Here is a 22,856-nt window from a genome sequence, read left to right as displayed (position 1 = left end):
CTTGCTTATGAAAATAAATTAGATCTTGTGGTGGATTGTGGCGCAGCTGCATTAAGATCACCCTGACCAAAAGGTCATGAGTTCGAAGCCAGCCCGGGTTGGAGTGGGTTTCCAACCAATTGTGTGTAGCCTGTTGTCGACCTTTGCAACCCGAAAGACAGTTGCATCTGTCAAGTAGGAAAATTAGGTACCACCTTAAAGTGTGGGGAGGCTAAATTAACTGATTTATGAGGCCATAAAAAAAGACTTCAGCAAAAAGCATGCGGGGAATGCGGAAGTACTTCATCAGCGTCGCAGATGGACAATGAAAGCGACAGCTCCCCTGGCGGCCAGAAAAAGTTAAATAGCCTCTGTGTATGTCTGTATATGTTGTATGTCAAAATTGGCATTGAATGTTTGCCATATATATGTGTACACTGTAATCCGCCCTGAGTCCCCTGCGGGGTGAGAAGGGCGGAATATAAAAGCTGTAAATAATAAATAAACTGCAAGTCGCTTCTGGTGTGAGGGAATTGGCCGTCTGCAAGGACCTTGTCCAGGAGACACCCGGGCATAGTTTAGAGATGACTTGATTAGCATTGAATGTCCTTGCAACTTCAAAGCCTGGCAGCTTCCTGCCTGGGGATCCTCTGTTGGAAGGTGATAGCTGGCCCTGATTGTTTCCTGTCTGGGATTCCCTGTTTTATTTACCGTCCTGATTCTAGAGTTTTAAAATACTGGTTGCCAGATTTTGTTAGCAGGAAGCAGGCAGGCTTTGAAGCTGCAAGGCTATTCAGTGCTAATCAAGCTGGCCAATAGCAACATTCACACTTGCCTCCAACAGACAAGAGTGCCTAGTTTCCAAGAGACCTCACAACCTCTGAGGATGCCTGCCATAGATGTGGGCGAAACAGCAGGAGAGAATGCTTGCTCTTTATTTACTAGTGTTTTAAATTACTGGTAGCTAGATTTTGTTAGCAGGAAGCAGGCAGGCTTTGAAGCTGCAAGGCTATTCAGTGCTGATCAAGCTGGCCAATAGCAACATTCACACTTGCCTCCAACAGACAAGAGTGCCTAGTTTCCAAGAGACCTCACAACCTCTGAGGATGCCTGCCATAGATGTGGGCGAAACGTCAGGAGAGAATGCTTCTGGAACATGGTCAGATAGCCCAGAAAACTCACAGCAACCCAGTGATTCCAGCCATTAAAGCCTTCAACAACACATAAAGACATTTGTTGTTATTATTGTTATTATTATTATTAACTTTATTTATACCCCGCTAACATCTCCCGAAGGACTCGGTGCAGCTTACAAGAGGCCGAGGCCCAACACAACAGTAAACAACAACATAACAAATACAACAATAAATAAACTCATAATGCAAAGCAAACAACACTAAAACAATAACAATGCATTAGACAGTAACACCACAATGCATTTAAAAACCGAGGCCGGGCCAAATGTAATGAATAAAATTTAAAAACTGCTGGGCATGACAGGTGAGATGGATAGGTTTTTGGAGATAGGTGCGATGTGCAGACAATCTTACATCTCTAGTAAAGTGCATTTGGGACATGATGCTAGGAGTTCCCTATTCTGAGAAGGCACACTGGAACAACCACGTCTTCAAGCTCTTCCTAAAGACTGCCAATGTTGGGCTTGTCTGATGTCCTTAGGGAGAGAGATTCAGAGTCGGGAGGCCACCACAGAGAAGACCCTGTCCCCACCAAACGCGCTTGTGATGCAGGTGGGATTGTGAGCAGGGCATCTCCAGATGATCGGAGAGATCATGTGGGTTCGTATACGGAGATGCGGTCACGCAGGTAGGCTGGTCCCAAACCGTTTAGGGCTTTGTAGGTGAGCACCTGCACCTTGAATTGGGACCGGAAAATGAACGGCAGCCAATGGAGCTCCTTAAACAGGAGGGTTGACCTCTCTCTGTAAGGAGCGCCAGTTAACAACCTGGCTGCCACCCGTTGGACCAGTTGGAATTTCTGGGCCGTTTTCAAGGGCAGCCCCACGTAGAGCGCATTACAGTAGTCCAATCTGGAGGTGACCAAGGCATGGACCAATCCGGCCAGATCAGCCTTTACGAGGTATGGTTGCAGTTGGCGCACGAGTCTCAGTTATTTTATTTATCGTGTCATCCGCAACCAGAACATTGTATTACATTTCTAACAGAATAAAACAAACAAACAGATAAAAAAAAAACACAAATTTTGCAAACTTGGTAGCTGACTAAATGTCCTTTGACCAGTATCTGTCCCCTTGGAGTGCCTCTGGTGTTGCCGCAAGAAGGTCCTCCATGGTGCATGTGGCAGGGCTCAGGTTGCATTGCAGCAGGTGGTCAGTGGTTTGCTCTTCTCCGCACTCGCATGCCGAGGATTCCACCCTGTAGCCCCATTTCTTAAGATTGGCTCTGCATCTCGTGGTGCCAGAGCGCAGTCTGTTCAGCGCCTTCCAAGTCGCCCAGTCTTCTGTGTGCCCAGGGGGGAGTCTCTCATCTGGTATCACCCACGGATTGAGGTGCTGGGTTTGAGCCTGCCACTTTTGAACTCTCGCTTGCTGAGGTGTTCCAGCGAGTGTCTCCGTAGATCTAAGAAAACTATTTCTTGATTTAAGTTGTTGACGTGCTGACTGATACCCAAACAAGGGATGAGCTGGAGATGTCTCTGCCTTGGTCCTTTCACTATTGGCTGCTACTTCCCGGCGGATGTCAGGTGGTGCAATACCGGCTAAGCAGTGTAATTTCTCCAGTGGTGTAGGGCGCAGACACCCCGTGATAATGCGGCATGTCTCATTAAGAGCCACATCCACTGTTTTAGTGTAGTGAGATGTGTTCCACACTGGGCATGCATACTCAGCAGCAGAGTAGCATAGCGCAAGGGCAAATGTCTTCACTGTGTCTGGTTGTGATCCCCAGGTTGTGTCAGTCAGCTTTCGTATGATATTGTTTCTAGCACCCACTTTTTGCTTGATGTTCAGGCAGTGCTTCTTGTAGCTCAGAGAATGGTCCAGAGTGACTCCCAGGTATTTGGGTGCGCTGCAATGCTCTAGTGGGATTCCTTCCCAGGTAATCCTCAGAGCTCGGGATACGAGTCTTAGTTGTGCAAAAGCCCTCCCAGCCACCGCCGACGCCTGAGCCTCAAGCGTCAGTGAAGAATCCAAGAGGACTCCCAAACTGTGGACCTGTGACTTCAGGGGGAGTGTAACCCCATCCAGCACAGGCTGCCACCCTATACCCTGATCCGGTTTACGATCGACCAGAAGGACCTCTGTCTTGTCGGGATTAATCTTCAGCTTGTTCATCCTCATCCAGATAGACTCAGCAACCAGGCACTTGTCCAGCACCGAGGGGCTTCCTTGGAATTGGGTGGAAAGGAGTAGTAGAGTTGTGTGTCATCTGCATAGAGATGGCACCCAACTCCAAAACTCCAGATGACCTCTCCCAGCGGTTTCATGTAGATGTTGAAAAGCATGGGAGACAGAATAGAGCCTTGTGGGACCCCACAGGTCAACGGCCAGGGGTCCGAGCAGGTATCTCCCAGCTTCACCATCTGGGTTATCAGATCATGCCCTGGAATGACATTGTTATGTGTCCCTGTCCAGGACTATTGCCAAGGGAGATGTTTTATCTTTTCTGTCTGTTTTCAGAGACATACTTCTTGGGGAAACATTCCTATCAGTATTAGCTTTTTCCTTACCATTATTTGGAGGTTTCTAATATCAACCTGGCAAGATGGGAATTCATTCCAGCCTTAGATTAAATCTCGGGTAACAAAAGAGAGTTTTGTGTAAGGATCCCGTGGTGGAGATTGGAAGGAAAGCACATTTCATTGTGCGTCAGGCCTGCTGGTTGGATACTGACAAGCATTCGATAAACAATGTCATTGCGTTTGGAAACCATTGCCTGTTTCAAAAGCAAACAACCTCGACATCTTTTACAGTTGCCGCACGGAAATAATTTCCTGCCTGGCCTTATCTTTTTGCCGACAAAAGATAATTTCCCCGTGCGTTCGTTCTTTTTTGTCTGTTCGTCTGCTTTTATTTTTCTGCGGAAGGGAGTTAACGCGGGGTTAATTAAGCACAACTTTATCCCACTGGGAAATGATGCCGGGAACATCTGTACGGCTTCTTAGCAGCTGGAAAAAGAATAGAATTGTCTCCTTTTGGTAGAAAGCACTACGGTAATGCATGCAAAACCAGGTACTATAATGCGATCATTTGCAGCTCTATCCAAACACCTTTCCGTGCTTTTATCTGGGTGAGAAGAATGGCATGCTCGCTTTATGGCAGGCAGATGAAATTGAGTATTTAGTAGTGGAGTGACACCATACCGATAGCAGAAAATAGCAAAAAAAAAGTGGTACATCTTACTGAAGAAGTCAAAGATGGAAGTGAAAAGGATGCTAAGGAAACAAACACAACAGAATCATAAACAGGGCCGGCCATAGGTAATTTTCAAGGAATTTCCCCCCCCCCCCCCAACCAATTATTGAAAAATAAAGAGTAGTTGGATGGATGGATGGCATCCTTGAAGTGACTGGACTGACCTTGAAGGAGCTGGGGGTGGTAACGGCCGACAGGGAGCTCTGGCGTGGGCTGGTCCATGAGGTCACGAAGAGTCGGAGTCGACTGAACGAATGAACAACAAAGAGTAGTTGGCACACAGAACTCCCACAACCAACAGAAAATACAGAAGGGGTTTGGAGGGGTGTATGGCCAACATATGATGCTGTTGAAGGTACTACAAATCCCACTATCTGTTATACTAAATAATTGATATATGGCCTGCATCAAGAGGAGCATAGTGTCTAGATCTAGGGAAGTCATGCTCCGCATGCTCTATTCCGCTTTGGTTAGACCACACCTGGAATATTGTGTCCAATTCTGGGCACCACAATTCAAGAGAGATATTGACAAGCTGGAATGTGTCCAGAGGAGGGCGACTCAAATGATCAAGAACCACTGATTTAGCCACTGGTGCTCCTTCTATTTTTTGTATCAGTTTTATAGTTATTTATACAATGCTTTTGACGTGAAATAAACGAAGAAATAAATATCTTGCAAGGTTCAGCACCTTGGAGAGATCCAGACCAAAGTCCAGTGCTTTCATCTTTTGGCTCCTTTGTTTCCTCAACTTTATTTCTCATGTCAGGGCAGCCAGTCATTAATATTACATTTCTAACAGAACAAAGCAAACAAACAGATAAAATACAAAATGTGTGAGTTTGGTATTTGGTTAAATGTCCTTTGAGCAGTATCTGGCCACTTGGAATGCCTTTGGTGTTGCTGCAAGAAGGTCCTCCATGGTGCATGTGGCTGGGCTCAGGTGGCATTGCAGCAGGTGGTCAGTGGTTTGCTCTTCTCCGCACTCGCATGTCGTGGACTCCACTTTGTGGCCCCATTTCTGAAGGTTGGCTCTGCATCTCGTGGTGCCAGAGCGCAGTCTGTTCAGCACCTTCCAAGTCGCCCAGTCCTCTGTGAGCCCAGGGGGGAGTCTCTCATTTGGTATCAGCCATTGGTTGAGGTTCTGGGTTTGAGCCTGCCACTTTTGGACTCTCGCTTGCTGGGGTGTTCCAGCGAGTGTCTCTGTAGATCTAAGAAAACTACGTCTTGATTTAAGTCGTTGACATGCTGGCTGATACCCAAACAGGGGATGAGCTGGAGATGTCACTGCCTTGGTCCTTTCACTATTGGCTGCTCCTTCCCGGCGGATGTCAGTTGGTGCAGTGCCGGCTAAGCAGTGTAATTTCTCCAGTGGTGTAGGGCGCAGACACCCCGTGATAATGCGGCATGTCTCATTAAGAGCCACATCCACTGTTTTAGTGTGGTGAGATGTGTTCCACACTGGGCATGCATACTCAGCAGCAGAGTAGCACAGCGCAAGGGCAGATGTCTTCACTGTATCTGGTTGTGATCCCCAGGTTGTGCCAGTCAGCTTTCATATGATATTGTTTCTGGCACCCACTTTTTGCTTGATGTTCAGGCAGTGCTTCTTGTAGATAAGAACACGATCCAGAGTGACTCCCAGGTATTTGGGTGCGCTGCGATGCTCCAGTGGGATTCCTTCCCAGGTGATTTTTAGAGCTCGGGATGCTTCTCTGTTCTTGAGATGAAAGGCACATGTCTGTGTTTTAGATGGATTAGGGATCAGCTGGTTTTCTCTATAATAGGCAGTAAGGGCACCTAGAGCTTCGGAAAGCTTCTGTTCGACCATCTCAAAGCTCCCTGCTTGAGCAGTAATGGCACAGTCATCAGCATAGATGAAACTCTGTCCCTTCTGGCAGTGGCTGGTCATTTGTGTAGATGTTAAACATGGATGGGGCAAGCACGCTCCCCTGAGGCAGGCCGTTCTTCTGTTTCCGCCATCTGCTTCTCCGGCCCTGGCACTCAACAAAAAAGCTCCTGTTTTGTAGCAGGTTTCCTCAACTGAAGTCCATACATTTTTGAGGTTTCATCTGCAAACCGTGAAGCCTAAAACGGCATCGCAAAATGGCAAATGTTAAGCAACGTTCGTTCAATCCCTTTCCGTTCTAATCAGGAAAGACGTATGCATGTGCTTAACTTTTCATCTAAAATTAATAGACTTAAAATAACATTCTCTTTGGCCCTGGACTAATGTTACATATATCACCCACGGGACGCAAAAGTGCTCTGCTCGGGAAGCCGGGTTTTTATTATAATTACTAATAATTTCAACAGATTACTGCAATTTCCCCGCTACTAAGGGAATTATATTATTTTTGTTAGCATTTATTCTTGGCAATGGTGCAGCAAGGCGGAATCATCTATTAAATACGCAGCACCCCCTTCCCCATTTTTGCACAGATTAAGACAATGTTTCCCAACCTTCCTAATGCTGCGACCCCTCAATACAGTTCCTCATGTTGTGGTGACCCCCAACCATATAATTATTTCCATTGCTACCTCATCGTAATGTAAATATTGTTAGTGTTAGCGGGAGTTTTGCACAAGCTTTGGAGAAAACATGGACTCTGGAGACGTCTGGTTACAAAGCTGGTTCAATTTACTTAGAGCAGTTTCAAAACACATCCATTACAGTAAGCGAGCAGACTTGAAGTACACAGTACGCAGGACAAAGGAAGGTGAAGTGTAAACAATTCTGCAGCTGCTTCACAGATACCAGACACTCCCTGATTTTCTCACAACTCCACACAAAGAGTGTCTCAGGGTTACTTTCTCACAGCCTCTAACATAAACATACATCATTGTAATACAGTCTTGTAGCATCCATATTTCTACTGCATGAAATTACATTTAAAACACATTACATACATCAACATTGTTGTTGTTCATTTGTTCAGTCGTCTCCGACTCTTCGTGACCTCATGGACCAGCCCAAGCCAGAGCTCCCTGTCGGCCGTCACCACCCCCAGCTCCTTCAAGGTTAGTCCAGTCACTTCAAGGATGCCATCCATCCATCTTGCCCTTGGTCGGCCCCTCTTCCTTTTGCCTTCCACTTTCCCCAGCATCATTGTCTTCTCTATTATTATTGTCTTCACATCAACATACACTGACAAATATCTGATATGCAGGATGTATTTATTTATTATTTATTTAGGACATTTATACCCCGTCCATTCTCGACCTCCGAGGAGGGACTCAGGACGGCTACCAACAGGCAACAATTTGATGCCAACATAATATAAACACATAATAAAACATAATCAAATGCCTAAAAATAAATATAAATATATATGAATAAAATGTAATGTTTGTTTGTGGGATTAACATAACTCAAAAACCACAGGACGATATGACATGAAATTTGGACACTATACCCCTAACAAACCAACAAGTGACCATCACTCATAAAAAATCTGAAAACACAGTGGAAGAGACTTGAAAAGCCAAAAAGCCAAAAAAGCTAAATGACAATACAGAAAAAAAGGGAAGGGGAAGGAATGAAGGGGAGAAAGAAAGAAAGAAAGAAAGAAAGAAAGAAAGAAAGAAAGAAAGAAAGAAAGAAAGAGAGGCAGAAAGAAGGAAAGAGAGAAGGAAACATAGAAACAAAGAGTGAAAGAAGAAAGGAAAGAGGTAGAGAAGGAAGAAAGAAGAGAAAGACAGGGAAGAAAAAGGGAAGGAAGGAAAAAGGGAGCAAAGAAAGGAAGGACAGAAGGGGGAAAAGAGGGAAGGAAATAAGTAAAGTGAGAAGAAAGGATGGAAGCAAAAAAGCGAAGGGAGGGAGGAAGGAAAGAGATAGAGAAGGAAGATGTGAGAGAATGACGAAGAGTAAGAAGAGAAGGAAGGAAGGAGAGAAGGAAAGAAAAAAGGGAGGGAAGGAAAGAGGGAGCAAAGAAAGGAGGGAAAGAAGGAGAGAAAGAGGGAGGGAAGGAAAGAATGAAAGTGAGAATGAGGGTGCAAGCAAAAAGAGAAGGAAAGAAGGAAAGAGATAGTGAAGGAAGAAGTGAGAGAAGGACCAAGAGAAAGAAAAAGGGAGGGAGGGAGGAAGGAAAGAGGTAGAGAAGGAAGGAAGGAGAGAAGGAGAGAGAAAAAGGGAGGGAAAGGAAGCCCTAATACCACCCCGTGCTATGCCACCTCCACTGGCTGCCAGTCCATCTCCGAGCCCAATTCAAAGTGCTGGTTTTGACCTATAAAGCTCTATACGGTTCGGGCCCAGCTCACTTGTCCGAACACATCTGCCCTTATGTCCCACCTCAAAACCTAAGATCATCCGGGGAAGTCCTGCTCTTGCTCCTGTCAACAGCGCAAATGCGCCTGGCAGGGATGAGAGACAGGGCCTTCACGGTGGTGGCCCCCCGCCTATGGGACACACTCCCAAAGGAGGTAAGATCTGCTCCCTTGCTCCTGATCTTTAGAAAAAAAATTAAAATCATGGTTCTGGGACCAGGCCTTCGGACAATAGATGTATGCAGCTTTTAGTGGGACAAGGACTGGAACGGTGACTCGACTGATGAGATTGTTTTATGGTTTTAATAACATTTTATATTTGGTGATGTACTGTTTTTAATATGATTTGTGTTTAAAGTGTGGTTTTACTATTGTAGTTGTAAGGCACTGAATGTTTGCCATTATCTATGTGTAAACCGCTTTGAGTCCTTCTAGAGGTGAGAAAAGCGGTATATGAATACTGTAAACAAATAAAATAAAATAGATAGACAGTGCAGTGTAGGAGTTTAAGCATTGGACAATGACTCTGGAGGCAAGGACTCAGTTCCCTGCTTGACCATAGAAACCCTTGAGCGAGTCATGCTTCAGAAAACCCCATAATAGTCTCACCTTAGGGTCTCCATAAGTCAGAAATGACTTCAAGGCACATGGCAGCGAGAACAACAAGTTCAGAAGAACACCATACAGCAGATACGTGTCCTCGTTGGTTTTTCTTGTTATTGTTGTTCATTCGTTCAGTCGTTTCCGACTCTTCGTGACCTCATGGACCAGCCCACGCCAGAGCTCCCTGTTGTCCGTCACCTCCCCCAGCTCCTTCAGAGTTTTTCTACAATCCCCAAAAACAAAAGATCCTTGAAGAGTTGACTGGAAGAGTCATCCTAACCTCTGGTATCTTCTTCCAATGCCTAGGCCAGCAGCCATGGGGTCTGTTGGGGGAGACCACTTCAAAGACATCAGCCCCATGGTGACGCCGGAGGGCAACGTGGTGATGAGCTTCAGCTTCGACAGTTACCAGCTGGAAGAGGAAGAACTCCAGGCGAAAGCGTGCCAGGCCAAGGGGGTCCTCACCTTCATGGAGCCAGGTGAGGGTCAAGCACCTGTTTGCATGCAAAAGAAATGCCTTGACATCTGTCCAGACTCTAGGAGACTACTGTCTTTAGACAGATGTTTCCAAAATATGTATGTACATCAATACTTTTACTTGCAATGTTTAGATGAGCATATTTTGTGTTTGCCTAATGTACGAATGATCCAATATCCTGCCAAGCTGAGTTCTGCCTGTGTGCTTCCTCATAGAAGGCTGAGAGGGGATATGATAGCCATGTATAAATAGGTGAGAGGAAGCTACAGGGAGGAGGAGGGAGCAAGCTTGTTTTCTGCTTCCCTGGAGACTAGGACGCAATGGAACAATGGCTTCAAACTACAAGGAAGGAGATTCCATCTGAACATGAGGAAGAACTTCCTGACTGTGAGAGCCGTTCAGCAGTGGAACTCTCTGCCCCGGAGTGTGGTGGAGGCTCCTTCTTTGGAAGGTTTTAAACAGAGGCTGGATGGCCATCTGTCAGGGGTGATTTGAATGCAATATTCCTGCTTCTTGGCAGAATGGGGTTGGACTGGATGGCCCAGGAGGTCTCTTCCAACTCTTTGATTCTATAATTCTATGATTCTGAATCAATCATACAAAGAATCATAGAATCAAAGAGTTGGAAGAGACCTCATGGGCCATCCATCCAACCCCATTCTGCCAAGAAGCAGGAATATTGCATTCAAATCACCCCTGACAGATGGCTCTGTTTACAAGCTTCCAAAGAAGGAACCTCCACCACACTCTGGGGCAGAGAGTTCCACTGCTGAACAGCTCTCACAGTCAGGAAGTTCTTCCTCATGCTCAGATGGAATCTCCTCTCTTGTAGTTTGAAGCCATTGTTCCATTGCGTCCTAGTCTCCAGGGAAGCAGAAAACAAGCTTGCTCCCTCCTCCCTGTGGCTTCCTCTCACATATTTATACATCACTATCATATCCCCTCTCAGCCTTCTCTTCTTCAGGCTAAACACGCCCAGCTCCTTAAGCCGCTCCTCATAGGGCTTGTTCTCCAGACCTTTTATCATTTTAGTCGCCCTCCTCTAGACACATTCCAGCTTGCCAATATCTCTCTTGAATTGTGGTGCCCAGAATTGGACACAATATTCCAGGTGTGGTCTAACCAAAGCAGAATAGAGGGGTAGCATTACTTCCCTAGATCTAGACACTAGGCTCCTATTGATGCAGGCCAAAATCTCATTGGCTTTTTTTGCCGCCGCATCACATTCCTGGCTCATGTTTAACTTGTTGTCCACGAGGACTCCAAGATCTTTTTCACACGTACTGCTCTCGAGCCAGGCATTGTCCCCCATTCTGTATCTTTGCATTTCGTTTTTCCTGCCAAAGTGGAGTATCTTGCATTTGTCCCTGTTGAACTTCATTGTGTTAGTTTTGGCCATTCATCTCTCTAATCTGTCAAGATCATTTTGAATTCTGCTCCTGTCCTCTGGAGTATTGGCTCTCCCTCCCAATTTGGTGTCGTCTGCAAACTTGATGATCCTGCCTTCTAGCCCTTCATCCAAGTCATTAATAAAGATGTTGAACATGCAGGTTAGAACCCATCTGGTGGCATGTAAGACGCATGGTGCTTTTCCAGCCATGTAATGGAATATATGATGAAGGCCTCCTTATTATTTAGTTACTAGCCATCCCCTGCCATGCGTTGCTGTGGCCCAGTTAGGAAGTTCTTCCTTATGTTCAGGTGGAATCTCCTTTCCTGATTGACCCTTAGAGGCTCTTCCAGCTTTATGATCAGGGGTGGCTGAAGCAGTAGGCAAAATACACATTTGCGTATGGTGTGAATCCCCAATGAGCGCTGTTCTGGTACAGCTGTACCAGGAGCTCCAACTATATTTGCTTTGTATTAAATGTTTGATTGCAGTCCTAGGTTTCAGGTGGCTTCTTTTGGTTGCAGTCATAGGGCAAGTCACCTGTCCATCATCGTTAAGTTTTGGTCTCGCCCCTTTCTCAGGGCAATTGGGAAGGGAAGGGAGCCATTTTTTAGTTAGTCTCAGCAAGGAAAGCTAATGTATAGGACGTGTGCAAGCTTCCCCTGTACAAAACCTTCAACCTTTAAGAATTTCCAGGAAAACAGCCCTAAAGGCCAAAGAACTCCAGCTGGAGAACATCTACTGCCTTGCTGGTAGGTCCACTCGGCGTTCGAGACGCAGTTCAACGCGGTAGCGGAGCCCACATCAGTAAGGGTTAGATTACAGTCAGCCTGGGAGAAGTTAAAAAGGGGATTTTCCTTTAAAGAAGAAGTTATTGAAGACAGTTGCCTGTCCTTCATTGGCAAGATTAGGAATTCAGCACATCTTACAAGTACTCTGGGATATTGTGTAGTAAGATTAGGAAGTCACCAGTTGCCTAAAGGCTTGGAATCATTTGCTTAACTTTACTGAAGACAAGAGAAGTTTCTGTTTGATTGTTCATTAATAAAGGACTTTGTTGTACTTCACAAGCCATCTAAAGATCATTTGTGGTGGAAACCCTCTGAGAACTTCTCCTTGGGCCCCCTGGCTTCTCGCTGGGCAAAGGTTGCACGTCCTGTTCTAAAGACAATTCTTTACAGGCCCAGCGCGCAACAGAACATGCGCTCATGAGGCGCCCCCCGGCCAGCTTGCACAGCGGTGGAAAATCACATTCAAAGCACCCCCCGACAGATGGCCATCCAGCCTCTGTTTCAAAACCTCCAAAGAAGGAGCCTCCACCACATTCTGGGACAGAGAAAGAATTCCACCGCTGAACAGCTCTCACAGTTAGGAAGTTCCTAATGATTCCATCTGAACACTAGGAAGAACTTCCTAACAGTGTGAGAGAGCTGTTCAGCAGTGGAACTCTTACTCTGCCCTGGACTGGATGAGCCACCACGTCTCTTGCAACTCTATGATTCTATTCTAAAGTTGGCCTTATCCTTCCATATCAATATCCTGAGATTCTAGTACTTAAGAATGCTTAAGTAAAGTGTTGATACTAACTTTGGGTTAGATCAGGATTCACGAATTGGAGGCCCAAGCAACTAAGGTGATCAAAGGGACCTCCAAACAGATATGGATTATATGACGAACAGCAAAGGACCCTCAATCCCTTAGTACAAGAAGCAGGGCTTGTTTCAAGGAGGCAGTATAGGCCATTTTCCTGCTCCGAGGGCCCCACAAGTGGCTGCAAATGTAATTTGTGGTTTGCAAAATTTGGAAAACAATGCAGAAGGTCCGTGTAAGCTTGTTTTGAAGGTGAATTGCAATTCCTGAAGGTGTCCAAGATTTCCTTGCAAACAAAAGGGAAGGTGTATTAGGTTCTTGTGGGTTTTTTCGGTCTATAGGGCCATGTTCTAGAGGCATTTCTCCTGACGTTTCGCCTGCATCTATTGCAAGCATCCTCAGAGGTAGTGAGGTCTGTTGGAATTAGGACAATGGGTTTATATGTCTGTGGAATGGCCGGGGTGGGGCAAAGAGCTCTTCTCTGCTGGAGCTAGGTGTGAATGTTTCAACTGAACACCTTCATTAGCATTTGAAGGCCTGGCTGAGCCTGGGAAAATCTTTTGTTGAGAGGTGTTAAGATGTGCCTGGTTGTTTCCTCTCTGCTGTTTTGCTGTTGTAATTTTAGAGTTTTTTAATACTGGTAGCCAGATTTTGTTCATTTCCGTGGTCTCTGCCTTTCTGTTGAAATTGTCCACATGCTTGTGGATCTCAGTGGCTTCTCTGTGTCGTCTGACATGGTGGTTGTTGGTGTGGTCCAGCATTTCTGTGTTCTCAAATAATATGCTGTGTCCAGGCTGGTTCATCAGGTGCTCCGCTATGGCTGACTTCTCTGGTTGAAGTCGTCTGCAGTGCCTTTCATGTTCCTTGATGCGTGTCTGGGCAATGCTGTGTTTGGTGGTCCCTATGTAGACGTGTCCACAGCTGCATGGTATACGGTAGACTCCTGCAGAGGTGAGAGGATCCCTCTTGTCCTTTGCTGAACGTAGCATTTGTTGGATTTTCTTGGTGGGTCTGTAGATGGTTTGTATGTTGTGTTTCCTCATCAGCTTCCCTCTGCGGTCAGTGGTTCCCTTGATGTCTGGCAAGAACACTTTTCCTCGGGGTGGATCTTCGTCTTTACCTCGTGGCTTGTTCTTGGTCTTGCAGCTCTTCTGATGTCTGAGGTGGAGTCTCCACTGGCCTGGAGAGCCCAGTTGAGGTGGTTCAATTCATCTTGGAGGAGGTGGAAGGTGTATTGTTGAAGGCTTTCATGGCCATAATCACTGGGTTGTTGTAGGTTTTTTTGGGCTATATAGCCATGTTCTAGAAGCATTCTCTCCTGACGTTTCGCCTGCATCTATGGCAAGCATCCTCAGAGGTAGTGAGGTGAAGATGTGGCTGAATATTATGGAGAGGAAGTGCCAGGGGCTGCAGAAAAACAACCTGAAGGGATGCCCTTTCCCCACTCCTTTTGCAAATAGCTTTCAAATAGGACACAAATACATTTTGATAGGTCAACTCCAGCCCAAGCCTCACATCTTTTCCATTATAGAAATCTTCTATTTGCACAGTTCATTGGAGACCGGGATTCAGCTTTCCTGCCCCTTCGCATCCCTGTGTTATTTGTTGGCCTTTTCTTGCTCTGTGTGGTGTTATTAAGTGACATTGCATCACAAAGGTCTGCTATTTGCACCCCTCCTGGGTCTTGGATGAAAGGCTGCAATTTGCCAAATGGACTTTAATCATGCGGGTTGCATCCATGGCCCAAGGCACTGGAGACCCTCAAAAAGCCTCCCATTTTCAAACATGAATGCCAGCATTTGATGAATCAAAGCAGAAAGGGGGGCCGGGGAGGTTAAATCCTTCCTTTTCAAGTTGGAATTGGAAAGCAGTGACCTGCTGCTCCACACGTTTCCCACTTCCTTCCACAAGTGATATGACAGTCCGTGAGCATTCATTTTGTAGTGTAAGGGATCACGGGTTTAGGGTGCAGAGTCCCTTTTCGAAGAAATCCACAAACAACACAAACAATGATGGATCTGGACCAAACTTGTCACAAATACTCAATATGCCCAAATGCGAACACTGGTTGAATATGGGGAAAATAGACCTTGACACTTGGGAGTTATAGTTGCTGGGATTTATAGTTCACCTACAATCAAAGAGCATTCTGAACCCCACCAACGATAGAATTGGGCCAAACTTCCTACACAGAACCGCCATGACCAATAGAAAATACTGTGTTTCTGTTGGTCTTTGGGGACCCCTCTGACACCCCCTTGTGACCCCCTCAAGGGTTCCAACACCCAGGTTGAGAAGTTCACTTATTGCAGACTCGTTGTATGTGTGTGTGGATAGATAGATAGATAAATAGATAGATAGATAGATAGATAGATGAGTGGTCCACGCTCTTTTTACATCCCGAATAGACTACTGCAATGCTCTCTACGTGGGGTTGCCCTTGAAAACTGTTCGGAAACTTCAACTAGTCCAGCGAGCGGCAGCCAGATTGCTCACCGGAGCGACATACAGGGAGCATACCACCCCCCTGCTGTGCCAGCCCCACTGCCGATTCAGTTCCGAGCACAATTCAAGGTGCTGGTTTTGACCTACAAAACCCTATACGGTTCCAGTCCAGTGTATCTGTCTGAACGTATCTCCCTCTACGTCCCACCCCGGAGTCTGAGATCGTCTGGGGAGGCCCTGCTCTCGACCCCACCACTCTCACAAGTGGGGCTGGTGGGGACGAGGAGCAGGGCTTTCTCAGTGGTGGCCCCCCACCTGTGGAACTCACTCCCGGGGGAAATCAGGGCATCATCATCCCTCCTCGCCTTCAGGAGGAGGGTGAAGACGTGGTTATGGGAGTGCCTTTGGGCACTCTGGCAATTAAATCAGACAATCAGGCGAGTAAGACCAGCAGGATAGATGAAGTGGAACGTAAAACTAGATCTATGAGTTAACGAACGCTGACCATGTAAGAGGAGAAATTGGGTTTGTATTTGGTTTTTATTGATTTTATTGATTTTATGGTTATAATGCATGAATTGTTGTCAACTGTGAATTGATGTAATTTTGTGCAGCCTGGGCCTCTTGCCACCGCTTAAACACCGCAATTGAGGAGGCAGTGCAGGCAATGCGGGGACCAAGCCGCAGCAAGAGGCCCAGGCGGAAACAAGGAGGAGGGAAGAAGAGGAAGGTAAAGAGGGTGAGGAGGGAAGGAGCGGGGGCATCTCTATTTTGCAGAATTTCACTTATCCCGAGTGGTCCAGGAATGTAAACCCCTGCAATAAGTGAGGGACCACTGTGCTCCTTTCTGACCTCTTCAGCTATGAACTTCCTTTCCTCTCCTGTTTTGGGTTGCAGCCTGTGAAGACCCCGAACCCCAGGACCGCTACCATGGCATTTACTTTGCAATGCTGCTGGCAGGAGTTGGCTTCCTCTTGCCTTACAATAGCTTCATCACAGATGTGGACTACCTTCATCACAAGTACCCAGGTAGGATTGCAACATCTTTAGGAAACTCCAAAGACGGAGACTGGAAGTGTATTGGCACGGCATGGTTGTTCTTGTCATTGGAAACTCCAAAGACAGAGATTGGAAGTGTACTGGTTGGCACTGCATGGTTGTTCTTGTCACCACCAGCACCACCTTCTTCTCTTTGCTAAGATGAAGAAAGAGCAAGCCCTTTGGATTAGGACAACCAGGTGTGAGAAGTCTTCAACAGGGCATAAAAAGAAATGTCCTCCAAAATGATTTATGGATTCATAGGTTGCACTTGCACATAATGTCATTGATATTTACTTAATTACTTAGGCGATCCCTTGTAGCCTCAGGATGATGGTCTTCCAAGTCTGGTGTCTTGGCGGTGGGTCTGTAGGTGGTTGTGGAGTCCTATTCTTGATCCCTATATTTTCCTGCAGTGAGGACTTCGATTTCCAGGTGGAAGGTGTATCCGGTCAGGGTTGGATTGATGCACCTTCCTCTTGGCACGTTTCTCTCTTTCGCCCTCCATTCGTGCCTTTTTGAATTCCACAGCACTGCTGGTCACAGCTGACCTCCAGCTGGAGCGCTCAAGGGCCAGGGCTTCCCAGTTCTCAGTTTCTATGCCAGAGTTTTTAAGAGCCCATCTTTCAATCTCTTTTCCTGCCCACCAACATTCCATTTTCCATTCTTGAGTTCGGAGTAAAGCAACTGCTTTAGGAGACGCATTCGGACATTCGGACAACGTGGTCGGTCCAGCGGGGTTGATGGCGGAGGACCATCGCTTCAGTGCTGGTGGTCTTTGCATCTTCCAGCACGCTGACATTTGTCTGCCTGTCTTCCCAAGAGATTTGCAGGATTTTTCAGAGGCAACGCTGATGAAATCATTCTAGGAGTTGCGTGTGACGTCTGTAGATAGTCCACGTCTCACAGGCGTATGGCAACTTCAGAAAAGAAACTTAGCAATGCATGGTCTTAGCAAATGTTGGTTGGCTCCATTTTCCTGCTGCAACCATCTTTTTGTTCTTCTTCCGCAGGGACTTCTATCGTGTTTGACATGAGCCTTACCTACATTTTGGTAGCCTTGGTAGCCGTCATCCTCAACAATGCTCTGGTGGAAATGCTGAGTCTCCACACCAGGATTGCCGTGGGTAAGTCCTGCTCCCTTCTTCCTCTGACTCTTTCGAGGAATAGGTTTCAACATTTTGGACAGATGGATTAAAACCCAGAATGAATCCATTGCCCTACCGGCAACCATAGAATCAGAGGAGGCTACCAGTCCAGGGGTCTGGAAATGGGGATTTTGGGCAGGAGAATGCTGTTAGTCATGATGAAACTGAGGATTCTGGGATGGTCAAGCCTGTATTAGATGTTCCAGTACAGACAGAGAAAGAGGCTGGCAGGCTTGTGTTAGCTTTCCCAAAGGAGTCAAAGTCAGAATGTGGAAAGAATGTTTTAACTGGGGATCCAGGCTGGGAACGCCTCCTTCAATAGAAGTGGACAGAATTGTCAACAGAGACATCTGGCCGGGGAGAGGCGCTGCTCCCAAAGATTAATTGACAAGAAGAATCCTCCTGAATCTTCTCAAGGGAAAAGGCATGGTTTCTTGAGTATGTATGAGGGCAACTGAGATTGATCCTTCAGTGGAATCAACATTTGGTTAAGGCAGCAATTCCTTTCTTGTGTTCAGGTTTCTTGTGCCTTGTATTTCATATTCATGTTTATATTTCTGTAACTTCTTGTGCCTTGGATTTTATAAGAATCACTTAAACTTTTATGCTTCAAGTTTTTGTTCCTGTATCTTCATAGAATCAATGTGCCTTGGTTTGCTGTTCATGGCTTATTTTGCTACTACAGACACTTGTAACTTTTGGATCTTGGTTATGGTTTTATGCATTCCTGTTTCCTGAACTTGGTGTTTGGAATCCTGTTTTCTAAGTTTAAGTGATTCTTATTATGGACAATATCCTATACTGGGTTGTTGTAGGTTTTTTTGGGCTATATGGCCATGTTCTAGAAGCATTCTCTCCTGACGTTTTGCCTGCATCTATGGCAAGCATCCTCAGAAGTAGTGAGGTCTGTTGGAACTACGAAAATGGGTTTATATATCTGTGGAATGATCAAAAGTAGTATAGGATATTGTCGAAGGCTTTCGTGGCCAGAATCACTCAATTGTTGTAGGTTTTTTTCAGGCTATATGGCCATGTTCTAGAGGCATTCTCTTCTGACGTTTCGCCTGCATCTATGGCAAGCATCCTCAGAGGTTGTGAGGTCTGTTGGAACAAGGAAAAAGGGTTTATATATCTGTGGAATGACCAGGGTGGGACAAAGGACTCTTGTCTGTTGGAGCTAGATGTGAATGTTTCAACTGACCACCTTGATTAGCATACAATGGGCTGACTGTGCCTGGAGCAAACTTTTGTTGAGAGGTGATTAGATGTCCCTGGCTGTTTCCTCTCTGTTGTTTTGCTGTTGCAATTTTAGAGTTTTTTAATACTAGTAGCCAGATTTTGTTCATTTTCATGGTTTCCTCCTTTCTGTTGAAATTGTCCACATGCTTGTGTATTTCAATGACTTCTCTGTGTAGCCTGACATGGTGGTTGTTGGAGTGGTCCAGCATTTCTGTGTTTTCGAATAATATGCTGTGTCCAGGTTGGTTCATGAGGTGCTCTGCTATGGCTGACTTCTCTGGTTGACTTAGTCTGCAGTGCCTTTCATGCTCCTTGATTCGTGTCTGGGCAATGCTGCTGCGTTTGGTGGTCCCTCTGTAGACTTGTCCACAGCTGCATGGTATACGGTAGACTCCTGCAGAAGCGAGAGAAGCCAATGAAATCCACAAGCATGTGGACAATTTCAACAGAAAGGAGGAAACCATGAAAATGAACAAAATCTGGCTACCAGTATTAAAAAAAAACTCTAAAATTGCAACAGCACAACAACAGAGAGGAAACAAACAAGGACATCTAATCACCTCTCAACAAAAGATTGCTCCAGGCACTGCCAGGCCATTATTTATTTATTTATTTACTTTATTTCTATACCGCTTTTCTCAGCCCTCAGGCAACTCAAAGCGGTGAACAACATCAGTACAAAATATATAGGGCAATTAAAAACAATTATCACATAAATCATTAAACATTCGTATAACAATCATTAGCGCCTCAGCAGTAAAATCGGAATCCAGTCTCGTCATCCATTATTCCGTATTCCTATGTTCAATTACACTGTTTAATCAAATGCTGGTTCGAACAGCCAGGTCTTCACTTTCCTCCGAAACGCCAAGAGCGAGGGGGCCGATCTCATATCTGCAGGCAGGGCGTTCCACAGCCGAGGGGCCACCACTGAGAAGGCTCTGTCTCTTGTCCCCGCCAAGTACGCCTGTGATGTAGGCGGGACCGAGAGCAGGGCCTCCCCAGATGATCTTAGTGTCCTAGCTGGTTCATAGGAGGAGATGCGTTCAGAGAGGTAAGTTGGGCCAGAACCATTTAGGGCTTTATAGGCTAAAGCCAGCACTTTGAATTGTGCCCGGTAGCAAACTGGCAGCCAGTGGAGCTGGCGCAACAGAGGAGTTGTGCGCTCCCTGAGTGCCACTCCTGTTAGCAACCTGGCTGCCGAGTGCTGGACCATTTGAAGCTTTCGAGCAGTCTTCAAAGGCAACCCCACGTAGAGAGTGTTGCAGTAGTCTATGCGGGATGTAACCAGAGCGTGGACTACGGTGGCCAAGTCAGACTTCCCAAGTCAGATTATATGCTAATCAAGGTGGTCAGTTGAAACATTCACACCTAGCTCCAACAGAGAAGAGTTCTTTGTCCCACCCTGGTCATTCCACAGATATATAAACCCTTTTTTCTAGTTCCAACAGACCTCACTACCTCTGAGGATGCTTGCCATAGATGCAGGCGAAATCCTGGCTACGGGCCTGGCTGGACCATTTGAAGCTTCCGAGCAGTCTTCAAAGGCAACCCCACGTAGAGAGCATTGCAGTAGTCTATGCGGGATGTAACCAGAGCGTGGACTACCGTGGCCAAGTCAGACTTCTCAAGTCAGATTATATGCTAATCAAGGTGGTCAGTTGAAACATTCACACCTAGCTCCAGCAGACAAGAGTCCTTTGCCCCACCCTGGTCATTCCACAGATATATAAACCCTTTTTTCTAGTTCCAACAGACCTCATTACCTCTGTGGATGCTTGCCACAGATGCAGGCAAAACGTCAGGAGAGAATGCCTCTAGACCATGGCCATAAAGCCCGGAAAAATCTACAACAACCCAAAAATAAAATACAAGAAACAATATAAATAAGCACATCAAACAGTGTAAAATCACAATAATTTACACACCGAAAATAAATCACAGCGGGCAGGGCCAGTAGCAAGGATTAAAAGTTTAAAACACTGTTTAAACAAACAAAGTTTAAACAATCAGGCACATCAAATCACTCTCAACAAAAGACTCCCCCCAGGCACTTCCAAGCCATTAAATGCTAATCAAGGTGGTTAGTTGAAACATTCACACCTAGCTCCAGCAGACAAGAGCCCTTTGTCCCACCCTGGTCATTCCACAGATATATAAACCCTTTTTCCTAGTTCCAACAGACCTCACTACCTCTGAGGATGCTTGCCATAGATGCAGGCGAAACGTCAGGAGAGAATGCCTCTAGAACATGGCCATATAGCCCGAAAAAAACTACAACAATCGAGTGATTCTGGCCATGAAAGCCTTCGACAATATCCTATACTACTTTTGATCATAGAATCATAGAGTTGGAAGATACCTCCTGGGCCATCCAGTCCAACCCCATTCTGCCAAGAAGCAGGAATATTGCATTCAAATCACCCCTGACAGATGGCCATCCAGCCTCTGCTTAAAAGCTTCCAAAGAAGGAGCCTCCACCACACTCCGGGGCAGAGAGTTCCACTGCTGAACGGCTCTCACAGTCAGGAAGTTCTTCCTCATGTTCAGATGGAATCTCCTCTTTTTTATCCTTTTTATTCTTCAATAAACTGCTTTGCTTATACTGAACTCTGGAGTGTGAGCTTCGTTCAGAGGTGCCTTCCCAGCCCTGGTGTATTTTAGGAGGGCGTGATTGGGAGAAAACTATACATCACACACCTATCCTACCTTCGACATGTACTGTTTTTTAAATCACGACTTGTGTGCCAAAAAAAAGACTACTGTTTCAGAAATGATGTATTTTCCATGTCCTTCTTGTTCTTGCAGGGTACCTGTTTGCCCTTGGTCCGCTTCTCTTTGTTAGCATCTGTGACGTCTGGCTGGAGCTTTTCTCCCAGCGGCACGCCTACGCCGTCAACCTCATCGCGGTGGGTGTGGTGGCCTTTGGTTGCACAGGTAGGCATGGGAATGGATGGCCTCCCCATGGGCGTTCTTGGCTGGGATTGGAACCCTTGTCTCAGAAATGTTACTTTTGAGCTAACTCTCTTGGAATTTAAAAAACACAAAGTTCGCAAGCTTGGTAGTTGATTAGATGTCCTTTGACCAGTATCTGGCCACTTGGAGTGCCTCTGATGTTGCCGCAAGAAGGTCCTCCCTTGTGCATGTGGCAGGGCTCAGGTTGCATTGCAGCAGGTGGTCAGTGGTTGGCTCTTCTCCGGACTTGCATGTCGTGGATTCCACTTTGTGGCCCCATTTCTTGAGGTTAGCTCTGCATCTCGTGGTGCCAGAGCACAGTCTGTTCAGTGCCTTCCAAGTCGCCCAGTTTTCTGTGTGTCTCTCATTTGGTGTCAGCCATTGATTGAGGTTCTGGGTTTGAGCCTGCCACTTTTGGACTCTCGCTTGCTGGGGTGTTCCAGCAAGTGTCTCTGTAGATCTTAGGAAGCTATTTCCTGATTCAAGTCGTTGACGTGCTGGCTGATACCTAAACAAGGGATGAGCTGGAGATGTCTCTGCCTTGGTCCTTTCACTATTGGTTGCTACTTCCCAGCAGATGTCAGGTGATGTAATACCAGCTAAACAGTGTAACTTCTCCAGTGGTGTAGGGTGCAGACACCCCGTGATAATGTGGCATGTCTCATTAAGAGCCACATCTACTGTTTTAGTGTGGTGACATGTCCTCTACACTGGGCATGCTACTCAGCAGCAGAGTAGCATAGCACTAGGGCAGATGTCTTCACTATGTCTGGTTGTGATCCCCAGGTTGTGCCGGTCAGCTTTCGTATGATGTTGTTCCTAGCGCCCACTTTTTGCTTGATATTCAGGCAGTGTTTCTTGTAGGTCAGGGCACAGTCCAGAGTGACTCCCAGACATTTGTGTGCGCTGCAATGCTCCAGTGGGATTCCTTCCCAGGTAATAATCCTCAGAGCTCGGGATGCTTGTCTGTTCTTGAGATGAAAAGCACATGTCTGTGTTTTAGATGGGTTGGGGATCAGCTGGTTTTCCCTGTATTAGGCAGTAAGAGCACCTACAGCTTCGGAGAGCTTCTGTTCAACCATCTCAAAGCTCCCTGCTTGAGTGGTAAGTCATGAGGTTGGACCTAAGTACAAATGGAAAGAGGGCTTGCTTCTCCTTCTTCGGTCAAGCCTTGATCTATCGCTTGACCTTTCCTGGATTGACCTTGAAGGAGCTGGGGGTGGTGATGACCAACAGGGAGCTCTGGCGTGGACTGGTCCATGAAGTCACGAAGAGTTGGAAACAACTGAACGAATGAACAACAAAGGCTGTGGTCGTCACTCCACCGTCTAGTAG

The 22,856-nt window shown here is 46.2% G+C and overlaps 1 protein-coding gene across 1 annotated transcript in view; it reads left to right on the top strand.

Annotated features, from left to right (window-relative positions):
* Positions 1-22,856, top strand: part of LOC137095383 (equilibrative nucleoside transporter 4-like) — a 66,367-nt gene that overhangs the window by 11,845 nt on the left and 31,666 nt on the right. The window contains exons 2-5 of the mRNA XM_067461985.1: positions 9,545-9,717; positions 16,039-16,170; positions 17,193-17,306; positions 21,375-21,503. Coding sequence (XP_067318086.1) covers positions 9,555-9,717; positions 16,039-16,170; positions 17,193-17,306; positions 21,375-21,503 — 538 coding nt within the window. The 5' untranslated portion in view covers positions 9,545-9,554. The remainder of the gene's footprint in view (positions 1-9,544; positions 9,718-16,038; positions 16,171-17,192; positions 17,307-21,374; positions 21,504-22,856) is intronic.

The sequence above is a fragment of the Anolis sagrei genome, chromosome Y, assembly GCF_037176765.1.
Source record: "Anolis sagrei isolate rAnoSag1 chromosome Y, rAnoSag1.mat, whole genome shotgun sequence".
Classification (NCBI taxonomy): domain Eukaryota; kingdom Metazoa; phylum Chordata; class Lepidosauria; order Squamata; family Dactyloidae; genus Anolis; species Anolis sagrei.
Note: the sequence above shows the minus strand (reverse complement) of the source record. Positions and strands in the feature narration are given on the sequence as shown.